The 20,104-nt window shown below is 55.7% G+C and overlaps 1 protein-coding gene across 1 annotated transcript; it reads right to left on the minus strand.

The window, feature by feature from the left end:
- Positions 1–936: 936 nt before the first annotated feature.
- FAM20A (FAM20A golgi associated secretory pathway pseudokinase) lies at positions 937–17,681 on the minus strand. The gene is made up of 11 exons (XM_068413244.1): positions 17,374–17,681; positions 11,253–11,437; positions 10,735–10,785; positions 10,205–10,283; positions 10,010–10,102; positions 7,683–7,798; positions 7,080–7,260; positions 6,637–6,746; positions 6,197–6,278; positions 6,053–6,112; positions 937–3,069 (listed from the first exon to the last, which is right to left on the minus strand). Exons 1-11 carry the CDS (start codon positions 17,679–17,681, stop codon positions 2,805–2,807), a joined length of 1,530 nt encoding a protein of 509 aa, XP_068269345.1. The 3' UTR covers positions 937–2,804.
- Between the last annotated feature and the right edge of the window lie 2,423 nt (positions 17,682–20,104).

The following is a 20,104-nucleotide window of genomic DNA, read 5'->3' on the forward strand; positions in this document are numbered from 1 at the left end:
TTTGTGTTAACTCTGCAGACTTAAAGTTCTGGCCTACAGCACAACTGAACCTTCCCCTCCGGAGCCTGTGGGAGAGCTTAGTCTCCACGAGCCAGCCTGTGCCTACGACCCAGGAACTTCTCTGGAGTTCTGGCACTGGGTGCACGTGACTGCTTTTGAAGTGAGAAGGTACCTGTGGTCTTGCTTGAGTCTCTCTTAGCAACTCGTGCTGCTTTGATCTCTTGTTAAGGTTGTTAATTCCCAGCCCAGCCGCTATTATTGGAGCTCATAAGCTTCTGTAAGTTGTCTGCTCCCATCTACACATACCCTTAATGAAAGTTTTGAACGTGTGATGATTAATCGTGAACAAGCTCTGGTGGACAGACAGCGAGAAATAGAAGAGGGGGATTTTCACACTGTGATGAAGTAGGGCTAGTGTGAGAAGTGGTGACCTGAAGCAGCTCAGACTGGACGTGTTTTGTACCCAGCTCTGAGAAAGCTGTCACCCAACTTTGAAGATACATTAAAAAGCTACCATGTAAGGGAGAATAAAAATAAGAAAGCAACCTTGCCCTGTTAGTGTACCAGCCATTTAAATATCTGTGGGTTTGTTTCCTTCATCTGGCCCTCCCTTTCCCCCTCCCCTTGACCAAAAAAAAAAAAAAAAAAAGGCTGAAAACAGAACTCTTATTACCTAAAATGAAACTTTAAAACTTCCAACCTTATAACTTTCCTTTTAAACTTATCTTCTGTTGCCATGTTCTTCCTGTTCAAGCAGCCAACTAACCATTCCGTGACACCGACCAAATTAATTTTGGCCTTGGCACGTGTGTTAAGCACCCAAAAAGTCACCGGCAGAGGGAGATACAGCTCTGGGAATCCAGCGTCCTGCATGGAAATAACTGCCACACACTGCATGCTGAGAGTGAGTTAAATCCTTTTATTTTCATCTGTTCTCTGTCCACAAGAGTAAAAAGGTCTGTAAGCCCCCCAATGCCGAGCATTCTGTTTGTTTGGTCGAGACTGTCTAAAACCTTGCTTTTGTGAAAGCTGGAAATGGAAGGACATGGCTGAATCACAAGTCAGAAGAGGCTGAAGGAGCGTGGTGTGGGGTTTGTGGTTGGTTGGGCTTGTGTGGGGTTTTTTGTGAACCTTTGTGGTCTCAGAATATTGGAGGAATCTCTTCGCTAAGTAGAAACACTCTAAACTTCCTCAAACGTACAAATGAATAGAACAGGGACACACTCAGATTACACCTACAGTCTCTTCTGTAGTCTTACAGTGTGGAGACAAGTGTATTGTAGAATTATTGTGGAGTTGAATTAAGCGTCAGTGCAGACCGCTGTGGAAAAGGATAGCTGTGGCCAAACGACCTTTGTTCCTTCCTTGCATGATCCAGGCGCTTACTGCCAGTGTCACCGAGTTCCCTTTTAGGTTGGGCAAAATTCCAGCCCATGAGAAAATGAGCCAGTGGTAGGTGCAGCAGCTCGCTGAGAACCTGTTAACAACTGCTGCCTGACAACGTTTGTACTGTCGTTTTAGGATTCTCCTCTGAAAGGTCTGCAGTGCTGTAGGTGGTTTTTGTTTCACTTAAAGCTTAGTTCAGAATGAGCTTCTAGTAGATTGTTGGTAATTTATAATCATTAAGGGGAAAAAAAAAAAACCCAACACCACAAAGATCTCAACTCCTTTCCCTAGGCTGCCGAAAAGCTCAGTGCAATCGTTCTTGAACAGTTGAAGGAAAAAGCTATCAGAGAGAGCTTCAGTAACCAAACTGTTCTTAAGCCTTGTCCTTGAGAGGCAGGGGGAAAGCTACAAATGGAAAGATCTCAAAAAACTCCCTCCCTACTTCTTTTTGGTCTACAGTTCCTATTCCATCTCCTCAAAATGCACAGAGATTGGTGGTGTGTGTACCATTTCTGTTTTCTGGGGACTTCTGACAGCTTAAGTGATTCTGAAGCTGTGAGAAGATGACCTGAGATAGATCTCCCCCACTTTGGCAGAATGTTTTCACCAGAAGTGGGTGGCTTCTTGGATTGTAAATACAGTCCTACGCCTCCGAGCAGTTTGTCTTGTGGTTTTTTCCTTGGGGTCAAAGGCAACACATACCTGCCTTTGTCTTATAACCAAACCTGGCTCTTCCACCCATGAGGCCGGTAAAAGTAGAAGTGGTTTTACTGCCCTGTGAGGCAGTGGGCTTTTGAGTGACATGCACAGACTGAAGTGGAGGGGGTTGATCACTGTTGAAGAGACCAAGAGGCAACAGACAGGCCTGATGGTGAGTCCTGTGCGGGTGCTCTTCAGCCCGACCATGCTGAACCAACGGGCTATCTTGTCTCAGTGGCAGGTGCTGCCCTTGTGAAGTAAGATCGCTCTTTTCTCAAATACACAGTCTTGATTACAGAACAGAGACTTAATAAGAGGAAAATGTTCTTGGCATCTCTTTATTCAAGCCTCATCCTTGGATCTAGTTTGTGTCCTTCACCAGCAAGACCGAGATCCCGTGCAGGCTGAGCAAGCCAATGGCCCTGTGTTCCCCCGCCCTCCCAAGGGCATGCCCAACTACAGAACAGGAGAGCACTGCTCTTCCACCAGAGAGCTGGTGTCTGGGGGTAAAGCTCTGCTGCAGTCAGACCACAACTTACCAACGCGCTGGTCAAGCTTTGGTTGAGTACCCAGCATAGAAGCCCAGTGTGATTCTTGAAGATCTTCTGAAGAGTTTCCCCTCTCAGTCTCTGTAAGCGTTTGTAGATGGAAATTACCAGCTATTAAACCACTTGCCTTGCAGGGGTTTTCCCCACCTCTGAGCTTGAGTTAAGGACTGTTTAAGTGGTCAGCTTCACTCTGTCAGATGCAGGAACCCCGGGCTGCGTGGTGTCGTTGGCCACCACCTTGGCTTCCCCATACGTGTCTATGCATTTCCTCACAGCTTTCAGGATAAGCTGTAACCGTCTGTCTAAAGCCAAGAGATGGGGCTCGGTGAGGACAGGCGCCAGGCGGTCCTGCAGGAGGGATTCCCTCATCACGTCGCTGAGCCGATAGTCGGGCTCAGCCAAGAGCTGGAGTCGTAGTAATGTTGTCTTCTTTATTCTGGAGAAAAAGAAATCAGACATCTTAATGCAAACTTCTTGCAGCATCCTAGTAAGAACCAGTTGTCTGAGCCCCTGGGTAGGAGGGGAAGGAAGGAGGGCAGAGAGGGGTGAAGGTATTTGACAAAGAACTTTGGAACAAAAGCTTTCTCTCTCTGAAGGAAAAGAAAATTTTTGCAGAAACCTCTGCTTCTTCCTTTGTTTTTCCAGACTGCGGAGTATTTGTACTGGATGTTTCTGCCATCAGAGAGAAAAACATGATAGAACTTCCCAGTAATGAGTATTTTTCCTCTGAGTCAGAGGTGACCCAGTTCCCCAGATTACTGCAGGGTGGTGCCGTGTTCCCAAGGGTGACATTGATGGGGTGGGGGCAGAGGAGGAGGTATAACGAAGACACATGAATGAGGGGAAAAAAGAAAAAAATCTTCTGTCAAAACTGAGCAAATAGAGGGAATATTTCCTGGAACTGATTTAACTGTGACTTTTCCCCTGAAGAGGTACTGAGATTTAAATATTATTTCCCTTTGACAGAAAGTGGGATAAAAAGCTATAATCTTAGAACACTTCTGGGAATGAAACTAAGTATTCTGAAATCATTTGTTTAATCCTCAGCAAAAGTGTTTTGACTTCAGCATCTCTAATACTGAAATTAATCAGTGGTTTTAATTATTGCCCTTTAAATTTTGGAAACAAAGTAGTCCGTGTTCATGGAGCCGTTCCTAGTTAGCTGAGCCAGAATTTTCAGATGGAAAAAGGTGTACTTGGAAACATTTTAACCAGCTCTGGCATTTGCCTTTGTGTGCCTGTTATTTACCCAGGGCATCGATTGGGAGCAGCGATCTGGCTCGCTGCAGCTCTGCTAGGACACAGGCTGTTCCGATGCCAGGAGAAAGGCTTGTTCCTGCTGCTGTGCCTGGCCCAGCAGTGCCCAAAGTGCCCCGGGGCAGCCCAGCGAGGTTGTGTGGCTTTGGTCAGTGATGCCTGTTGCATGGCACAAGGGGAGGGAGAAAGGTGCTGTGGCCCGCTGCCAGGCTTGCAGTAATACCCCTGCAAAAAAAAATCAGTTGGCCAAGTCCTAAGGCTGGCAACGGGGCTTTAAATCCATGCGGGAGCGCAGCCGCGAGGTTCTGCTGCGGGTGAACGCCAGCTGTGTTTGCTCTGGTCTGGACAATGATGGGGCTTGGAGGTGGAGAAGGGGATAGTCTGACCCCACGGGGAATGGCTTGTTTAATGCTGTTATAGTTACATAAGGAACAGGTAGAACATGGAGAGGAGCATGAGATGGAAATCCTGCCCCCAGCCCCGCTCCTCTCCCCTGGGGTGGCCCTAACCCTGCTGTTGTACTGAATCGTTGAAGGTTTGACCCAGAGCCTTCTAGGGACTTCATCAGCCGAGGAGATACACGCCCCAGATGAACTGGGGGCTGTTTCCAGGCCTGTCTGTGCCTGGCTGAGGGTTTTGACCCTTCCAGGAAAAGGACCATCTCTCGCTGCGTGGCTGTATTTGTGCCATTTACCGTACTCGGAGCAATGCTGGGAGAGGAGAGCAGCAGATTCAGCGTGTGGGACAAGGACTGGTGTGGGAGCTGTGAAAGGCAGCTAAAAATACCAGCCTTAAATCTGCTGGAAGCCAAACTTTAGAGAAGAACTCAGCTGGGAATGCGATGCATGTGTTTAACCGGGAAGCGAGCAGCCTGTTCAGCATCCCTGTGGTTTGAGGGGTCTCTCTTGTCTGCAGGGGCTGTAGGACTTTGTTCCTGCTTAGGTGTACACGGCTTGGCTTCACGTAGGAGCCTGGAGGTGACTTGGTGGGCTGAGTCCAGGTAGTTGGTGAGGGCAGGCTGAAATCTGTGACCTCTGTGCTTACTCAAAGAAACCTTTCTATTTCCTTTCCAAGTGTTTTTGGATGCTCCTCCACTCCAGAGGGATTGGCTGTTGTGGGAAATGAAGCTTTGTGTGTCTCCCTCAGGCAGCATGAGTTGCTTTGACACTGTTCTTGGCCCCAGTTGGCTTATTACAAGGTGTGACTTGCAGGTCTTCTTACCACTGCCTTTTACAAGGAGAATTAAATCAAGATGAGTGCTGGGAGGTGGATCTGGAAGAATAGGAAGGATCTGACCTGTGGATCTTACTGTCTACAGGTCAAATTAAGAGGCAGAGTTAATTTAAACCGCACAAAACAGGAGTTTATGAGAAGGATTCACTGCGAGGCTGCAATTATAAATGAAAAGACTCACTGGGTGCAAACAGCAGTTCTTAAAATGAGACCCTGTAATAGAAGGGTATGGGGAGAGAGGGCAGTTAACACCCCGAGGCTGAGATGGAGCAGGTACAGGGAGGAAATAGGTTAGGCATCTCCTGAAGAGAAACCACAGGGAAGAGCAGCTTTTTCTGCCTCTTAAATTTAACTTTCAGCTGATGATTTATGTGAATTAATAAAGGGGGAAGACAGGATTCAAATACTAAAATTTATGAGCTGCTGCTTAATGCCATGGGAGGAAGAAACCTCATTAACTGTATCAGAGTTCTACCAGGCTTTTGGATGGAGATTTCTGAGCTTCACGTCAGACAAATGGGGCTGATGATAGCATCTCATGTCGATGGGCTGGGAAATGCTAAGAGACACTTCTGGAAGGGTTTGATCCAATGGACGGTGTCTCCTGGTCTGTTAGTGAAAGCTTTTACACTGGCAAGGCCTTTTAGCTTCAACGGGAAAGTCTCCAGGGAGGGTAGTTGTATGACACCGTAGCAGGCTGTGGTGCAACAGAGCTCAGGAGTCTTATATCAAAACTTAAGCCCTGTTTCAGGGACAACTTGTGATTCCTGTGCTCTGGTGTCTGGCCTGCCCCCTCGGCTGGGATTAGCAGGGGGTCTTCCCCACGCTGCAGGATGGAGCCCAGCCCGGGTGACTTCCAGCAAGTGCTGCCCGTCCGTTACGGTGGGAACCCCAACGTGTCTGGGAAGGAAGATGAAGCTGGCACTTACATGCAACACTGGGAGAGCGGGGCCAGGATGGAGGTTTCATCATGGGAATGCCGCCCGAACCTGGCGGGGGTAAGCAGAGGGCGCAGAGCTTTAGTGCCTGCCCACCACCTTCCCCCCGTCCCCGATGTCCTCCTGCAGCCTCACCCTCTGGCATTGTCCAGATGTAAGAGGAAGCCGTCGTCCCCAAACTTGGTGAACATTTCATAGTGGTGACGGTCCATGTTCCCTGGTAAAGGGCAGACAGAGCAACAGTGTTTCCCTTCCATGCAACCAAGTAATTTTCTGAACTATCCTACGTTTTCTTTCAGATCTGCATGAAATACTTGTTGCCTTGCTGGAAGTGTCTAAGATGCTCAGAGCTGCTGCTTTCATCTTGCTGGAACCCCCCCGGGGAGTGGGCTGGGGTGAGCCCGGGGGCTCCCCCTCGCCTGCACATCAGGAGGGGCTGTGCTGGCTGCGGGGAGACAGCAGCCTCCCAAAACTGTCCGTGGAGCAGAAGGGTGGCTGTGAGAAAACCGTGGCATGGGAGGGTGGACAGGGTGGTGCTGAAGGCCCACACGGAAGGGGGGAACGTTATTTCATACCTATTAGGAAGTCAAATATGGCCATGTCAACGATGTTGAGCAGCCGGTTGCCGTTGCTGTAGGGGTAGATCTCCCTCACCGTGTCGCAGTAGAGTGGATTCACTTCCCACCTGCAGGAGACGTGGGAGAAGGGGGAGACGCACTCAGTGGCTGCTGCTGCCGTGTCCCAACAGCACCCCAGAGCCGCTCTGCGTGCAGAGATGGAGGGAGGAGGACTTTAAATCCCTCTCCCTGTGCATGCAGGAGACTGGAAGTCAAACCCAGCCAATGCCCAGGCATTAAGAGTTATTAGCCTAATTATGGGCAATCTCTGAACCTTGGCCTTCCTCTGCCCGGACGTACAATTCCTGTACGCGTGTCTGTGTGTCTGGACCCTGCTCGTTCTCCTTCCCACCCGCTCCCTGCAATACAGATAGGGGAAGCAGCATCATTTACCCACTTACTCCTCTTTTCCATCAAACGAGTAGGAGCGGATCCATGGGTTTGGGATGGAGAGTCGTGGCGCCAGGTTGAGGGACGGCAGGAAGGCGGAGAGGGATCCTTCCAGGAGGTGAGGGTTCCCGCACACCGCGTACTCCGTCTTGCACATGTACGGGCACTTGGCAAAGAAGCAAACGTTGCTGGCTGGGAGGAGAAGAGAGAGAACGGGGAAAGGAGCTACGACCCACAAGGTAGCCTTGGAGTGACCTCTTCCCCACCGCATGACGGTGACGGCGTATATTGTGGCATATGTAACCACATCATGGACGTGAAACTGCCAAATTTTGGGCAATACCTGGATTTTGGTTGATGGACAGACCTGTTCCTGTGCTAGAGGAGAGGGTGGGGAAAATTGGGCAGGCAAGTAGATCTGGCAGATGATTCCATCTGGAGGCTGAGGGACACCTCTGCTGTAACCATGTTTTTGTGCATGTTTCACCCAAGAATTTAATTCCTGCTCAACAGCACAAGTCCTGCTGGCCCCTTCTGCCTGCAGACCCTGCCCTTCCACCCACCAGGGACCAACACGTCTAATCCCAGCTCGCGGCAGCCGAGCGCTCACCTACCTGGCGAGACAAAAAAGACACTCTGCAGGATCTCATTCTTGGTGACCTCCAGGATGTCCTTGGTGACATTGATCAACCTCCCAACCGTGGGCGGCACCCTCCGGAAATCCAGGATCCTGCACAAAAGGGAGAGCGGCTCAGAGCCTGCGGTGCAAAGGGACGTTACTGCACAGGACAGCAAGGAGGGATGGCAGATGCTGCCCTCGTCCCTGCCGTTGGTAAACCAGGGGCCTCTTGATGACTGCACCCACACGGAGTTTTTTTTCTCCCAGCTTCTTTCTAGCAAATAGCCAGGATCCTTTTGGAGTCCTGGTAGACAAGAAGTTATCCATGGGACAGCAATGTGTCCTTGGGGCCAAGAAGGCCAATGGGATCCCGGGGTGCATTAAGAAGAGTGTGTCCAGCAGATCGAGGAAGGTCCTCCTCCCCCTCTACTCTACCCTGGTGACGCCTCACCTGCAGTATTGCATTCAGTTCTGGGCTCCCCAGTTCAAGAGGGACACAGATCTACTGGAGAGAGTCCAACGGAGGGCTACAAGGATGATTAAGGGACTGGAACACCTTCCTTGTGAGGAAAGGTTGAGAGACCTGGGGCTTTTTAGTCTGGAGAAGAGAAGACTGAGAGGGGATCTGATTAATGTGTATAAATATATGAGGGCTGGGTGTCAAGAGGAAAGGGGCAACCTCTTTTCACTTGTGCCCTGCGATAGGACAAGGGGCAATGGATGCAAGCTAGAGCACAGGGAGTTCAACCTCAACATGAGGAAGAACTTCTTTACTGTGAGGGTTACAGAGCACTGGAACAGGCTCCACAGAGAGGTTGTGGAGTCTCCTTCTCTGGAGACTTTCTAGACCCGTCTGGATGTGTTCCTGTGTAACCTGCCCTAGATAGGTCCTGCTCTGGCAGGGGGGTTGGACTCGATGATCTCCAGAGGTCCCTTCCAACCCCTCACATTCTGGGATTCTATGATTTTACCCTCTGGACCAAAATGTGTTTAAGTTCAGATTTTGGTATTTTAATAGCTGCCACCTGGAACAATCTGGATGTTTTCTAGGATTCATGTCTTTTTCCCTAGCTGGTTTCTCCCATCCCGTCACACACAAGAGGGGTCTTTTGGGAGCCAGAACAGCCCTTCGGGCCCTTCTACAATGTTGGGTTTGACGTGGAGCAAAGATGTGTTGAACTTGGTACAACGCGGCTGAGACAGCGTGAGGTGAGGAGGCATCACCCTGCTCAGACACTCATGCCCAGCTGATTCATCTAAAATATTCTTAAAAAAAAATCAGGGCCTGGGGCAGAAAGGCATTCGTGTCAGGGAGTGGAAAGCCGTGGCTGATTGCTGAGTCAGTAACACGGGGTGAACGAGCTAATGCTGTGCTTTGCTCCTTGGGTAATGCCAAAACAGGGCACAAAGCAGGATTTAGCCTGTTACTTATTGAGCAATGTTTAAAGAAAAAAAAAAATCATTTGCTTTCATCCAGCATCTTTCAGCTCTAAAAACCACAAAGTGCTTCGGAAAAGCAGTCCGGCCTCATTTTTTCTGGCAGTGGAGCTGGGATGCAGCGAGGGAATCTGATGGCAGGGGAGTCAACCAGAGTCGCTGCGGTGATGTAGGGGCAGAGCTGGAAGGGGGATGCAGCTCTTCATTCCCTCGCTCAGAGCTTGAGCTACAGCACTTAGTCTAGTCCTGCTTATTGTATATATTGGGCATGGGAGCTGGAGGCTCCCATCCACCCTCATCATCAGGGATCACTTGCCCTTGATGTTCACTACTCACCCCATCGAGGGGAAGGCGGCTGCTGCCCTCCTCTTCTAATAAGGGTATTTTTGATTTGATTAGATACAAAGCCTGCTGGGAAGGGGTGCCAGGTTAATTGCTTATTAGCTGAGGGCTTGAAACTGCATCGCTGCAGTTGTATCTCAATCCAAAACACGCCTTGATTGCTGATGGAGCGTGTGACTCCCTCACGGGGAGGGGATCCAGGCTGCGCCCAGAGCTCATCTTTGCACTTGGGTACATGGGAGGGACCATGTGCGTGTGGCCGTGGGACAGCTGGGCAAATACCTGACCCGTTTGCAACCTGGGCTTCATCCACCAGCCTGTTCACGTGCAGCAGCCAAGGCAGAGCTGACTCCTGGGCTTCAGAGGAGAGCTGGAGCCACACCAGCCCCAAATAACACATCAGCTCCCGAGAGGGTGCTGCAAAGCGATCGTTTCCCTAAGGCTGAGCAGCTCTGCAGGTCTCAGCCAGGCTTTTCTCGTGCCCAGGCTCTCTGTGGGCAGAGGACCAGGCGCTGGCAGCTGGAGGAGGCGGCAGGTCCCTACCTGTCCAGGTGGAAGGCGGCGATCTCCGCGTTGTGCCGCTGGAAGTCAACGAAGTAGAAAAAGTCCTCGGGAGTCTCTTCCTCACGTTTCTGCCTGGGAGAGAGCGAGGGGGTTCACCCAACCGGGCACAACAGGGCAGGCAGCCTGGACACGAGCGGTCCTGGGGCTCAGGGGGGCTCTGCCGGTGTGCCTTACCTCATGGGCTTGAACATGGCTTTCCCAAAATCCTGGAACCTGAGGACCAGCTTCAGGTGCACGCCGCTGGGCTTCACGACTTGGGGAGGAAACGGGGCGTTAGGCACCAGACGCCCAGAAAGCCGCCCCAGTTACATCCTGGGTGTATAACCCCGTATAACCCCGGGGAGCGCGTCCCCCAGCGCCTTCCTGCTCCTCTCCTCCATTTTGGTGCTTCCCCCCTCTTCTTCTCTGATTATCTTTCCTCCCTCTCCCCCGTGCCATAGAGAATTCCCTCCACCGCATCTCCCGACAGCCATTTGTTGCGTCCTCTTGGGGACTTTTTCCTTCCCCCCCAGTAGAAACCAGTGGCGTACTGGTGTCCTGCCACGCACATCCCCACTTCTGCTGGGGTTGCAGGGTTTAGCTGGAGGGAGAAGAGCCCGGCTTTGTGTTCCCCTTGCTGAGGTTGGGATGGAGGAGTTGGGGATTGGGGTCAGCCGAAGCGATGGCGAGCAGGGGGAGAGCAGGGACCCGATTGTCACACTCACTCTGGCTGCAGTCGCAGGCCCCCAGCAGCGCTTTCTCGTCCTGGCTGTAGTCTGCAAGGGCAGGAGGAGCAGTGAGACACCCCCCTCCCAGCACGGGACATGCAGGGGAGCCCTGCCTGCCCATCCATCGCTGCCCGTCCATCGCTGCCCATCCCTGCCCGTCCCTGCCTGCCCTTGCTGCCCCAGCCTGGCAGCCCCAGTGCCGTGGGTGCACAGCAAGGGGTGCAGTCCCCTCGGAGGGGGAAACTGAGGCAGCCTGTTGGGATTAAACTGCTGCTCCACGGGTCCCCCGCATGGCTGGCACCAAAAAATGCTGCATCGAGGGCTGCAGCCGTGTCCTTCCTCCCTTCTCAAGGTAAGGGCACGGCAACTGCACAGCACAAAACCTGCCGGGGAGCCAGCTCAGGGCTTGGGGCTTCCTCCAGCGAGCAACAGCCCCTGCCTTGTTTGCAAAAGGGACCTGGGTGCCCCCCAGCCCCACGCAGCTCCCACCATCCCTGAGGCAGGAGGGTGCTTACCGGCGCTGATGGTGGTGAGGTCTTGCATGTCCCGGAGAAGCCTGTTGACGGTGGGGCTGGAGCGCGGGTAGAGCCCGTCCCGGCTGATGCCCAGGTGGAACTGGAGCCAGCTGGCCTCCGGCCGCAGCGGCAGCGGGGCCGCCGGGGATGTGAGGTTGAGCTCCTCCCGGTAAAGCTTGTGTCGTCTGGAAGAGAGCGGTTACGGGGTGATGAGGATGAGCCCCGGGATGGGAACCCTTACTGCTCCGAGCCCAGAGGCTGTTGGGGAGCAGGGAGGGTGCTGGGGAGCAGAGCCAGGGAGCATGGGGTGGGTAAAGACTCTGGGTGCTACCCGAGGGAAAACTGAGGCAGGGAGTGATGATTGAGGTGGTCAAAGGTCTCATAAATTGTGCCGCCTTCCCTCTGCAAAGCCCTGGGAAAGCAGCCTCAAGCAGGAACACAAGGGACTCTGTTGTCTGCTCCTCGCCCCATCAGGACCAGGAGAGGTGTCGGGGCATGGCTGGAGCTAAACCGCATCTCCAGCAACACAGGAGCTGGCCTGGTGATGGATGGAGTGATTCTGGAGGGACTGCAGCTCCAGGCCAGACCTGGGCAGGGGACATGATGTGACAGCAGATAACGTGCGTCTTGACTGCTCGGTGAGGTGTCCGGAGAGCCCAGGAGCACAACAGGGTCTTGTCCGAGCGAGCCTTGGCAGAGGACTGTCTTTGTGGTCATTACATCTCTGACTGTTTTTTCCTGAAGCCGGAGGTCCCAGGTAGGGGAAAAAAAAAAAAAAATATCACTGAGTTAGAGCCACAAATCACCCCCGTGACCAGAGCCCAGGGATGCGGTGAGGCTGGCCGGCAGCGTCCTGCCCATCTCCTCTTGAAGTCGAGGTTGAACCCGACCCTTTCTTGGCTGATGTGGGGCCAAACGGGCTTCCAGTAATAACCCGAAGACCCCTCCCCATGCGGTCAGTGTTTTCCTTGTCCGTGCTTTGCTGAACTGCAGTGCAAGGTCACCCATGGCAGGTGGCGGAGGGCAGAGCGGTCGCTTCTCATCGACACCGGCCGAGCTGTGTATGGAGCAGCCGGTCCCCGTGGAGGGAAAACGAAGTTCAGTTTGCACTAAGAGTGCCAGATACACCCGTGAAAGAAAACAGGAGCCGGGGGCTGATAACGAGCGGGGCATTAACCGAGGCTGGGAGGGAGCGGATGGAGGGAGGGAGGTGCCACGCGCCAACCCAGACCTGTAGCAAAACACACTCTGGGAAACACAAGAGAGAAAAGAGACTTTTCCCTGCTCACCTTTCATTTTTCCTAATTTCTCCTAATTTTTTAAGTTTTGCCCAATGCAAACTGCAGTAAAAGCAGGGAGGAGAGGGAGGCTTTTCAGTCGTGGTGGGAGAGGGGAGCTTGTGCGGGCACGTGTCCTCCGGGACAGCGGCGTGGCTGTGCCGGGGCTTGTGGTGTGACCACGCACGAGGCGTTTATCGGCCAAGGAGTTGGCTGCAAAGGGCTCGTGGGCGTGGATGGTTGGGTTTTTTTTGCTTCCCTACTCAGGTGCGTTGGGTTTCGGTTGGGTTTTTTCCCATCACCCTTCTCCATCCAAGCAGGCTAAACCAGCGTGTTAGTCCGGTCTGACCATGAGCAAGGGATGAGCCCTCCCGGCAGCGAGGGACACGGTTCAGGAGCGTCCTGGGAGAAATCCAGGAGAGATGTGGTAGATCTGCGGGTCAGAGCAGCCCGTTCCCTCTCCCAGTTTGTTTGTGTTTCGGTCGCTCTGGGTCAGCGACAGGCACAAAGTCCACGTGTGCGGGGTCAGGATAAGCGTGGCGGGGCATTTCTCTCCCGGTCCAGCTCCACGGGAGCGTGCTCAGGCCCGTGGGCAGGTCGGGCTGGCAGGGATGTGGCCCCGGGATGCTGTCGGCTCCGGCGGACACCCCTCGACCTTCGGGCATGCTGCTGTCCCACGTGGGCAAGTCTTCGAGGCACAACTTTAACCCCCCGCCACAGCCAGGGACAATAAAGACCCCGGTGTAATTTAGAAGAATGACTCAAGATTTTTTCCCCAGGGAAGCTGCCCGAATATTTTACCATATTTGCTCTCCTGCTGTTCCCCCCGGCGTGGCGGTGAGCAATAGATTACTGATGGGGAAAAAAATGCAGCGGTTATGCAAGGGAAGGCAGCTCCCGGCCGGCGGCTGCTCCCCAGCCCAGCGCCCGCGTGGTCCCTGCCCCGGGTGAGCTGCTCCAGGGCCAGCGAGCCCCCTTCCAGCCTCTAAACCCAAAACACAGCTCCCCGTTTCCTTCAGGATTCCTGAAATATTTCCCTGTAAGGACAGAGCTCTGCAAAAGACATAATGATATAAAAACCGTGATCATTTCTAACGTGCTAGAAATAGCCCCGGGGTTGCCCCAGCTCTGCTCACCAGCTCGGTGCTGGGCTGCGAGGGGCACAGCATGGGGTGATGCTGGGCACGGGGCATGGCGTGGGGTGATGCTGGGCACGGCGTGGGGTGATGCTGGGCACGGGGCACAGCGTGGGGTGATGCTGGGCACGGCGTGGGGTGATGCTGGGCACGGGGCACGGCGTGGTGTGGTGCTGGGCACGGCGTGGGGTGATGCTGGGCACGGTGTGGGGTGATGCTGGGCATGGGGCACGGCGTGGGGTGGTGCTGGGCATGGCGTGGGGTGATGTTGGGCACGGCATGGGGTGATGCTGGGCACAGGCCACTGCTGTCCACTCGCCCCGTGCCTCCCTCAGCACTGAGGCAGTTAGAGTTTGGGTTTTGAAGCTGCTCCTTCAAGGATAAAAATAAGCTCTGGAGTTTGTAAGGGTTTTTTTTTTTTTCTTTTTGGTTTTGAAGAGGTGGGGATGGTTTTTTTTTGCTGTTTCCTTCCTGCATCCCCATCAGCCTCTCCAGCTGGTTCTGCATCCTGCAATCAAACTCCTGGCCCTAATTGAAGTGCGGTGAAAAGCACGGCGACGGGCAGCAGCCAGCACGCAGCGAGCGCCGGGGAGGCAGGACACGTGCTGCCGTGCGTGTCCGAAACGGGCCGTACCCTGGGGCCACCCCACGAGCTGGCAGAGGGTCCCAGCCCAGCCGGTGCCCATGTGGCTGCAGAAATGAAGGCAGGCACGCTGTGCTGGAGGGACAGGGTTAGGCTACAGCTTGTTCCACTCATCCTGCCGCTCTGAAAGCTGCTTTGCCAACAGCCAGACCTACGCGTGGTGCAGGAACGCGCCGTCACCCCGTAAAGCCGAGGAGAGGACGGCCCGTGGATGTGGTCATGCTCAGTGGGAGCTGGCGTGGACCTTGCTCTCGCAGCCCTCAACAGCAGCAGCAGCTTCGCTAAACCCATGGATTGGGAGAGAAAGCCCCGGGGTCCCGCAGAGGACACCGCCGTTTGCTGTCGGCTCTTCCACTGACCCCGTTGGAGAGGACGTGGGCTCTGCAGTGCTTCTGGTGAGGCCGAAGCTCCTCCATGCCCGCAGCAAATTAACGGTCTTGCGAAACATCAACCCTGGCAAGTGCTGTCTTATTATATATTCAATTTGCTGCGCCAACGGCAGGAGAGGCGGTGTGTCACCTCGGCCTGTGCGTGCTCTCTGAAGGCTTCACCCGCTTGCGAGCACCATATATTTTATTTCAAAGTGACTGAGGAATAATCAATACTCTGCCTCCCTTCTCCTTCCCAGAGGTGCACGGCGAAGTCAATCAAGAGCAAACGGCATCAGCGCTTTCCTCTTGGCCACGTCACGACCAAACCTCAGGACAAAAGGCAACGTGCAGCCACGGCTTTGTCACAGCACGTTTAAACCAAGCAGTAAATAGTCGGGAAACGTGGATTTCTCACCAAGCAGCCGGGGCTGGTGCGGCCGTGCTGCTGCGAGCGCTCGGCACTGGGTGCTCAGGGCGTCTGATGGTGCTTAAGGAGCCATCAAGTATGTGCCGTGAGCTGCTTCGGTTCAAACCCCCCGTCCCCACTGGGCTTTTGCTTGGGAACCATCCATCCTGCTGCCGAAATCCCAATGTCTTCAGGTGTTGCTCAGCTCCGAGAAGATGCACCCGAGGGGGGTCCATGGCACAGCCTGGCCATGGCACATGTCCCCAGGGATACCCAAACCCACTGCCCGTGGACTTCAAGCGATGTGGAGAAGGATTTGACCTGCTCCAGCCTGACTCGGACAAGGGATGAGCCTCGCAGGGGCTGAACCCCGGCTGAGCACACAGGGCGGCTCCAGGACGCGGGCAGTGCTCAGGCCATGGAGGTCACTCTTTGGTCCCTTCCCTTATCGCTTCCCATCGCCTCCTCCTGTGAATCGCGCCTGAGACCATGACTGGGCGAGTCCCACAGAAATAAGAGGAATACGCATCGAAGGGGAGAAAGTGGGAGCTTGGAAATCCTGCCCGTGCAGTTCAGCCAACAGCGCCTGGGTGGTGGGATCAGCAGGGAGCGGGTCTGATGCTGGAACCCAAACCTGGGCAGCGGGGAAGTGCCTGGACAGGGAAGTCCAAAGCGGTCCCCAGGAGATGCTGCTGTCCCCTTGCAGGTGGGCACCGTCCCTGTCCCATGAAGGGGGCAGCGAGGCGATGCTGCGAGCTCGGCGCGCTGGGAGCCTCCGCACGGAGGCACCGTGGTGACCTGCTCTGCACCGCGTCACGGTGGCCGTCCCTGTTGGATATGAGTTTGCGGGCGAGGGAAGACGCTGAGGTGCAGGGAGAAGCGGGGACACCAGGAATGCTGGCTGCTTCCAGCTTGGACACAACCCTCCTGGAAGAGGGGTTAGATGAAGGATTCGGGGGCCCCGGGGGTATCAAACCTCAGCAGTTGGGTCATGCACAGGTGGCTGATGCTCAGAGCTGGTGCTGAGGGTCACCGTCCCCTCCGGTGCAGGAGCCAAGGGGTTAGTGACAGTCCCACTCCAGGAGCAGGACATGGGGGGAGTTTTCCTGCAGCCGTTGCTGGGGTTGGGAGAGGCAGCAAGAAGAGGGCTCTGAGCTGGGAGCCCCTTTCCCTCCAAAAGCAAAAGCCCACACACGTTTTCTTGCAGAGAAGTCAGCAGTGGGAACAGGAGAGGGGCTGACTGGGGAGCCAGCGCCCCGACACCGCTACCATGGATCAGAGGAGACCCGTGTAACTGCTTGGAAGCAGACACTGAGACGTGCAGGGCTCTGGCCTGGGGGACTGTGGCTGCTGGAGCCCGGGGGCTCCAGCTGTCACCCAGCCTAAGGGCTGGTGGGCGCAGGGGCTGGCTCCCCTTCTGCCCCCAAGCCGAAAAGGTGATGTGGAGCAACGGAGACGCTTCCCCCTTGGAGGATCTGGCTCGCAGGGGCTCACCCTGTGCTCCAGCAGCCACCCTTCCCCTCCCCTGGGGATCCTACAGCAGAGCAGGAGGCACCCCAAGAAACCCCCTCCCAGCAGAGCCCCCTCTGCCCCTGTGCTCAGCCCTGCCTGGCCATGGAGTGCTGGTTGTGGGGAAGGGGGTGATGGGGAGGATGGTGGGGCAGAGAGCCAGGGAGAGGGGCACAAGCTGGGCTGGGGATGTCAGGGGGTACCCGGTGGGGCGTGCCCAGGCAGGGGGTGCTTAAGCAGGGGTGCCTGGGAGAGCTGCCCAGAAAGGGGGTACCTATGGGGTACCTGTGCAGGGGGTACGTGGGAGGGGTGCTCGGAGAGAGGGTGCCCATGAAGGGTGTGCCCGGGGGGTACTTGCGCTTGTGATGCTCGTGCAGGGGGTGCCCAGGACACGCCCATGCAGGGGTTGCCGGGGGGAGTGGGTGGCCGGGGGGTGCCCAGGGAGGGGTGCCCGTGCAGGGGGTGCCCAGGAGATGCCCATGCAGGGGTTGCCCGGGGAGGGGGTGGCCGGGGGGTGCCCGTGCAGGGGGTGCCCAGGAGATGCCCTTGCAAGGGATGCCCGTGGAGGGGGCAGCCAGGGGGTGCCCAGCGAGGGGTGCCCGTGCAGGGGGTGACCAGGAGGTGCCCATGCAAGAGATGCCCGGGGAGGGGGTGGCCGGGGGGTGCCCGTGCAGGGGGTGCCCGTGCAGGGGGTACCCAGGAGATGCCCGTGCAACGGATGCCCGTGGAGGGGACAACCGGGGGGTGCCCGGGGCGGGCGCGGCGGCGGCGGGACGCACCTGTTCCAGCGGGCCGCCTTCCGCCGGTAGTAGCGCAGGGCTTCGCGGGCGCCCAGCAGCGGCTCGGCGGGGCCCCGGGGGGCGGCGGGCCGGTAGAGCGGGTGGGCGAAGAGGCGCCGCAGCGCGGAGGCGGAGCGGGGCGGCGGGGCGGCGGCGGCGGCGGGGCGGGGGCGGCGGCACGGGCAGCCCGGGGACCCCGCCGCCAGCTCCCTCCGCGCCCGCGGCCAGAGGTGGAAGTAGAGGTCGGCGGCCAGGAGCGCCCCGAGCAGCAGCAGCAGCGCCGGGCGGTCCCGGCGCGGCCCCGGCATGGCCGGCGCGGGCAGCGGCAGCCGCGGGCACGGGCAGCGCCGGGCGCGGGGAGCGGGGAGCAGCCGCCGCCGCCGGCTCCCGGGGCAGGGCGCACGGGGGAGCTCGAGCGGCGGAGCCGGGGGGTGCGGGCACCTCGGGGCGGGGACCGGGCAGGGCGCTCGGGGCCCGGGGCGGGGGATCGGGGACCGGCCGGGGCGGGGGATCGCGGGTGAAGGGAGCGCGGGGGTCCCGGAGAGGGGGGGACGGGGTCGGGCGGAGGGTGCCCCGGGGACCGAGCCGAGCCGCCCCGGGCTCTGCCGCCCGCCCCTCCGCAGCGGTCGGGGCACCTGGAGCCCCCCGGCCGCCCCCTCCGCCTGGCCCCGGGCAAGCTGCGGGCTCCCTCCGCCTGCCCTCAGCCCCCGGCTCCTTCGGGGGGCTTCGCCCCCTCTCCCGAAGGCGGAGAGTCCCCCCGGCCCGAGCCCCTGGCAGGAGCTGGGCGCTGGCGAGGGTCGGTGCTGCAGAGGGTCGGGGTGCGGCAAAGAGGTGCCTGAACCCCTTTGGGTGTCTGGGTGGGCTCTGGCCCCGGCACGGGGCTTGCAGCCCTTCTGCGGGGCTCTTCAGCACATGGTTCAGCCTCAGCTTTTATTTTCTTAGTTACTGAAAAAAAAAAAAAATATAGTCGAGGAAACTCCCCCCTGCAGTTTGCTCGGAGAGGCTGGGCGGTGGGGATGTGCTTGGGCTGGGACCCATCGAGCTCGTCGTGCAGGAGAGTCCCGCTGCGAGGAACAGGTTGGGGAGCACCAGGCCAAGGGAGGGAAATGGAGGAGAAACTGGCTGTAAACAAAGCGAGCGTGACTAGACTAGCCTGGCTCCGGCGCTCTGCTGAAGGGAGAACAAAAAATAAACTGCAGAAAGAGGGAAAAGTCAATTGTATGTTTTCAGCTGGCTGGAGCAGGGTTCAGTTTTGCGTGCAGCGCTGTGAAGGGGCTCTGGGAAGTGTGCTGGGATCCGGGGCTTTGGCTGAGCATCCATCCCGGAGCCTGGGATGCTCCTTTTGCCAAGGAGGTGCAAGGAGGTGGTCCCCTGGGCTGGCCTGGGTTATGGCTGGAGGGACCTGGAGCACATCTGTCCCTCGGTCTCTTGATCTTTGGAAGACAGGGGCTAGTTCATGCTTTCATTTAGAAATGCAATTTCAAAATTGCTCTGTCTTTTGATACGTGAAGAGTTTGGGTGTAAGGTTTTGGGGGCTTGCTCTTTCCCATAATATCGATTTTTTTCCCATAATATCGATTTTTATGTATTTTTCCACAGTATGTCAGAAAAATCATAAGCACAAACTGCAGCTGGTGCTTCTACAGGCTGGTGAATATGGGTGGGAGCAATTGATGTGCTCCCCACACCGCTCTGCTTCTGCTCGGGGACACCGGCTGGGCCTGCCCTTCTGTGCCCTGTGGGGAAAAAATTGGTATAGTGATTACAACTTGGATTCCTTTATGCTCTAAGCCAGACATGAGGTGTCAAGAGGGAAAAGTTTAGGGTCCTACCTGTATTGGAAAGGTTTGGGGGGCACTGGGTGGGCAGGGGCTCTGCCCAGAGGCGTCAGGTTAGGGTCTGCAGGACGGGAAGGGCTCCAACCAGCCATAGAGCTGATCCTCCTGATACCAGAGGAGAGAAGAAGCTTTCAGGATGTAAAATGGGCTGTAAAGAGGGGGAAAATGATCACCAGCTCTCTGGCCACCTGGCTTAGAGCTGCACGCTCTGCGCGGTGACACCACGGTCTTCAGCCCTTCCACGGGCCAGGCGGCTTGGCGGCTTCCCCAAACCAGCGTCATCATAAGCCCGATAATAAGCAGTGGGACTAACTGGGACTAACAATAGGACTCTTCTTTTTTTTTTTATAAACCAGCTGAAGTTAACAAACTGGAATTCAACAAACCCGAATGAATCACCAGGAGCAAGCACCGCTCCGGGGCTGTCAGCCCTCCCAATGGCACTCAGCGACTCATTTAAACTTAAAGAGCAACTTTTGACAAACCCTCCATCAAAAAAACAGCTAATACTTGCTTCTCTCTTAATCCTCCCTGAGCTGTTTCCCTGTTGGTTATCTCTCCCAGAAACCATTATTAAATCTTTCCTGGTTTGCAACGCTAATTCTGAACAAATGCATCAGCTGGGCCTGCGCCTTTGTTGTTGTTTGCATGCTCCACGGGAAGGTCGTTTCACTTTTCATGAGGCTAATTAAAAAGAAACAAAAAATAATAAATCAATCCAAGTCATCTGTAATAAATTGAAGCGCTACGGTCCTTCCCGAAGCATTAGTGACTGGCAGCTCCTAACACGCTGGGGTGCAAAATCACCGTGATTAGAGATTTTTATTATTTAAATGATTATTTAAATGATTATTTAAAACATCTCAGCGATGCTCCCGTAACGCCAGCGCTAC

Source organism: Nyctibius grandis, chromosome 15 (genome assembly GCF_013368605.1).
Source record: "Nyctibius grandis isolate bNycGra1 chromosome 15, bNycGra1.pri, whole genome shotgun sequence".
Classification (NCBI taxonomy): Eukaryota; Metazoa; Chordata; class Aves; order Nyctibiiformes; family Nyctibiidae; genus Nyctibius; species Nyctibius grandis.

Bases quoted from the DNA above. Each gene is read 5' to 3' on its own strand.
- FAM20A (XM_068413244.1), bottom strand. From the start codon at position 17,681: ATGCCGGGGCCGCGCCGGGACCGCCCGGCGCTGCTGCTGCTGCTCGGG. The intron at 10,284-10,734 runs GTGAGTGTGACA...TTCCTCCCCAAG, and splicing joins GGCCTGCGACTGCAGCCAGA to TCGTGAAGCCCAGCGGCGTG. The intron at 7,261-7,682 runs GTAGGTGAGCGC...TTCTCCTCCCAG, and splicing joins TGTCTTTTTTGTCTCGCCAG to CCAGCAACGTTTGCTTCTTT.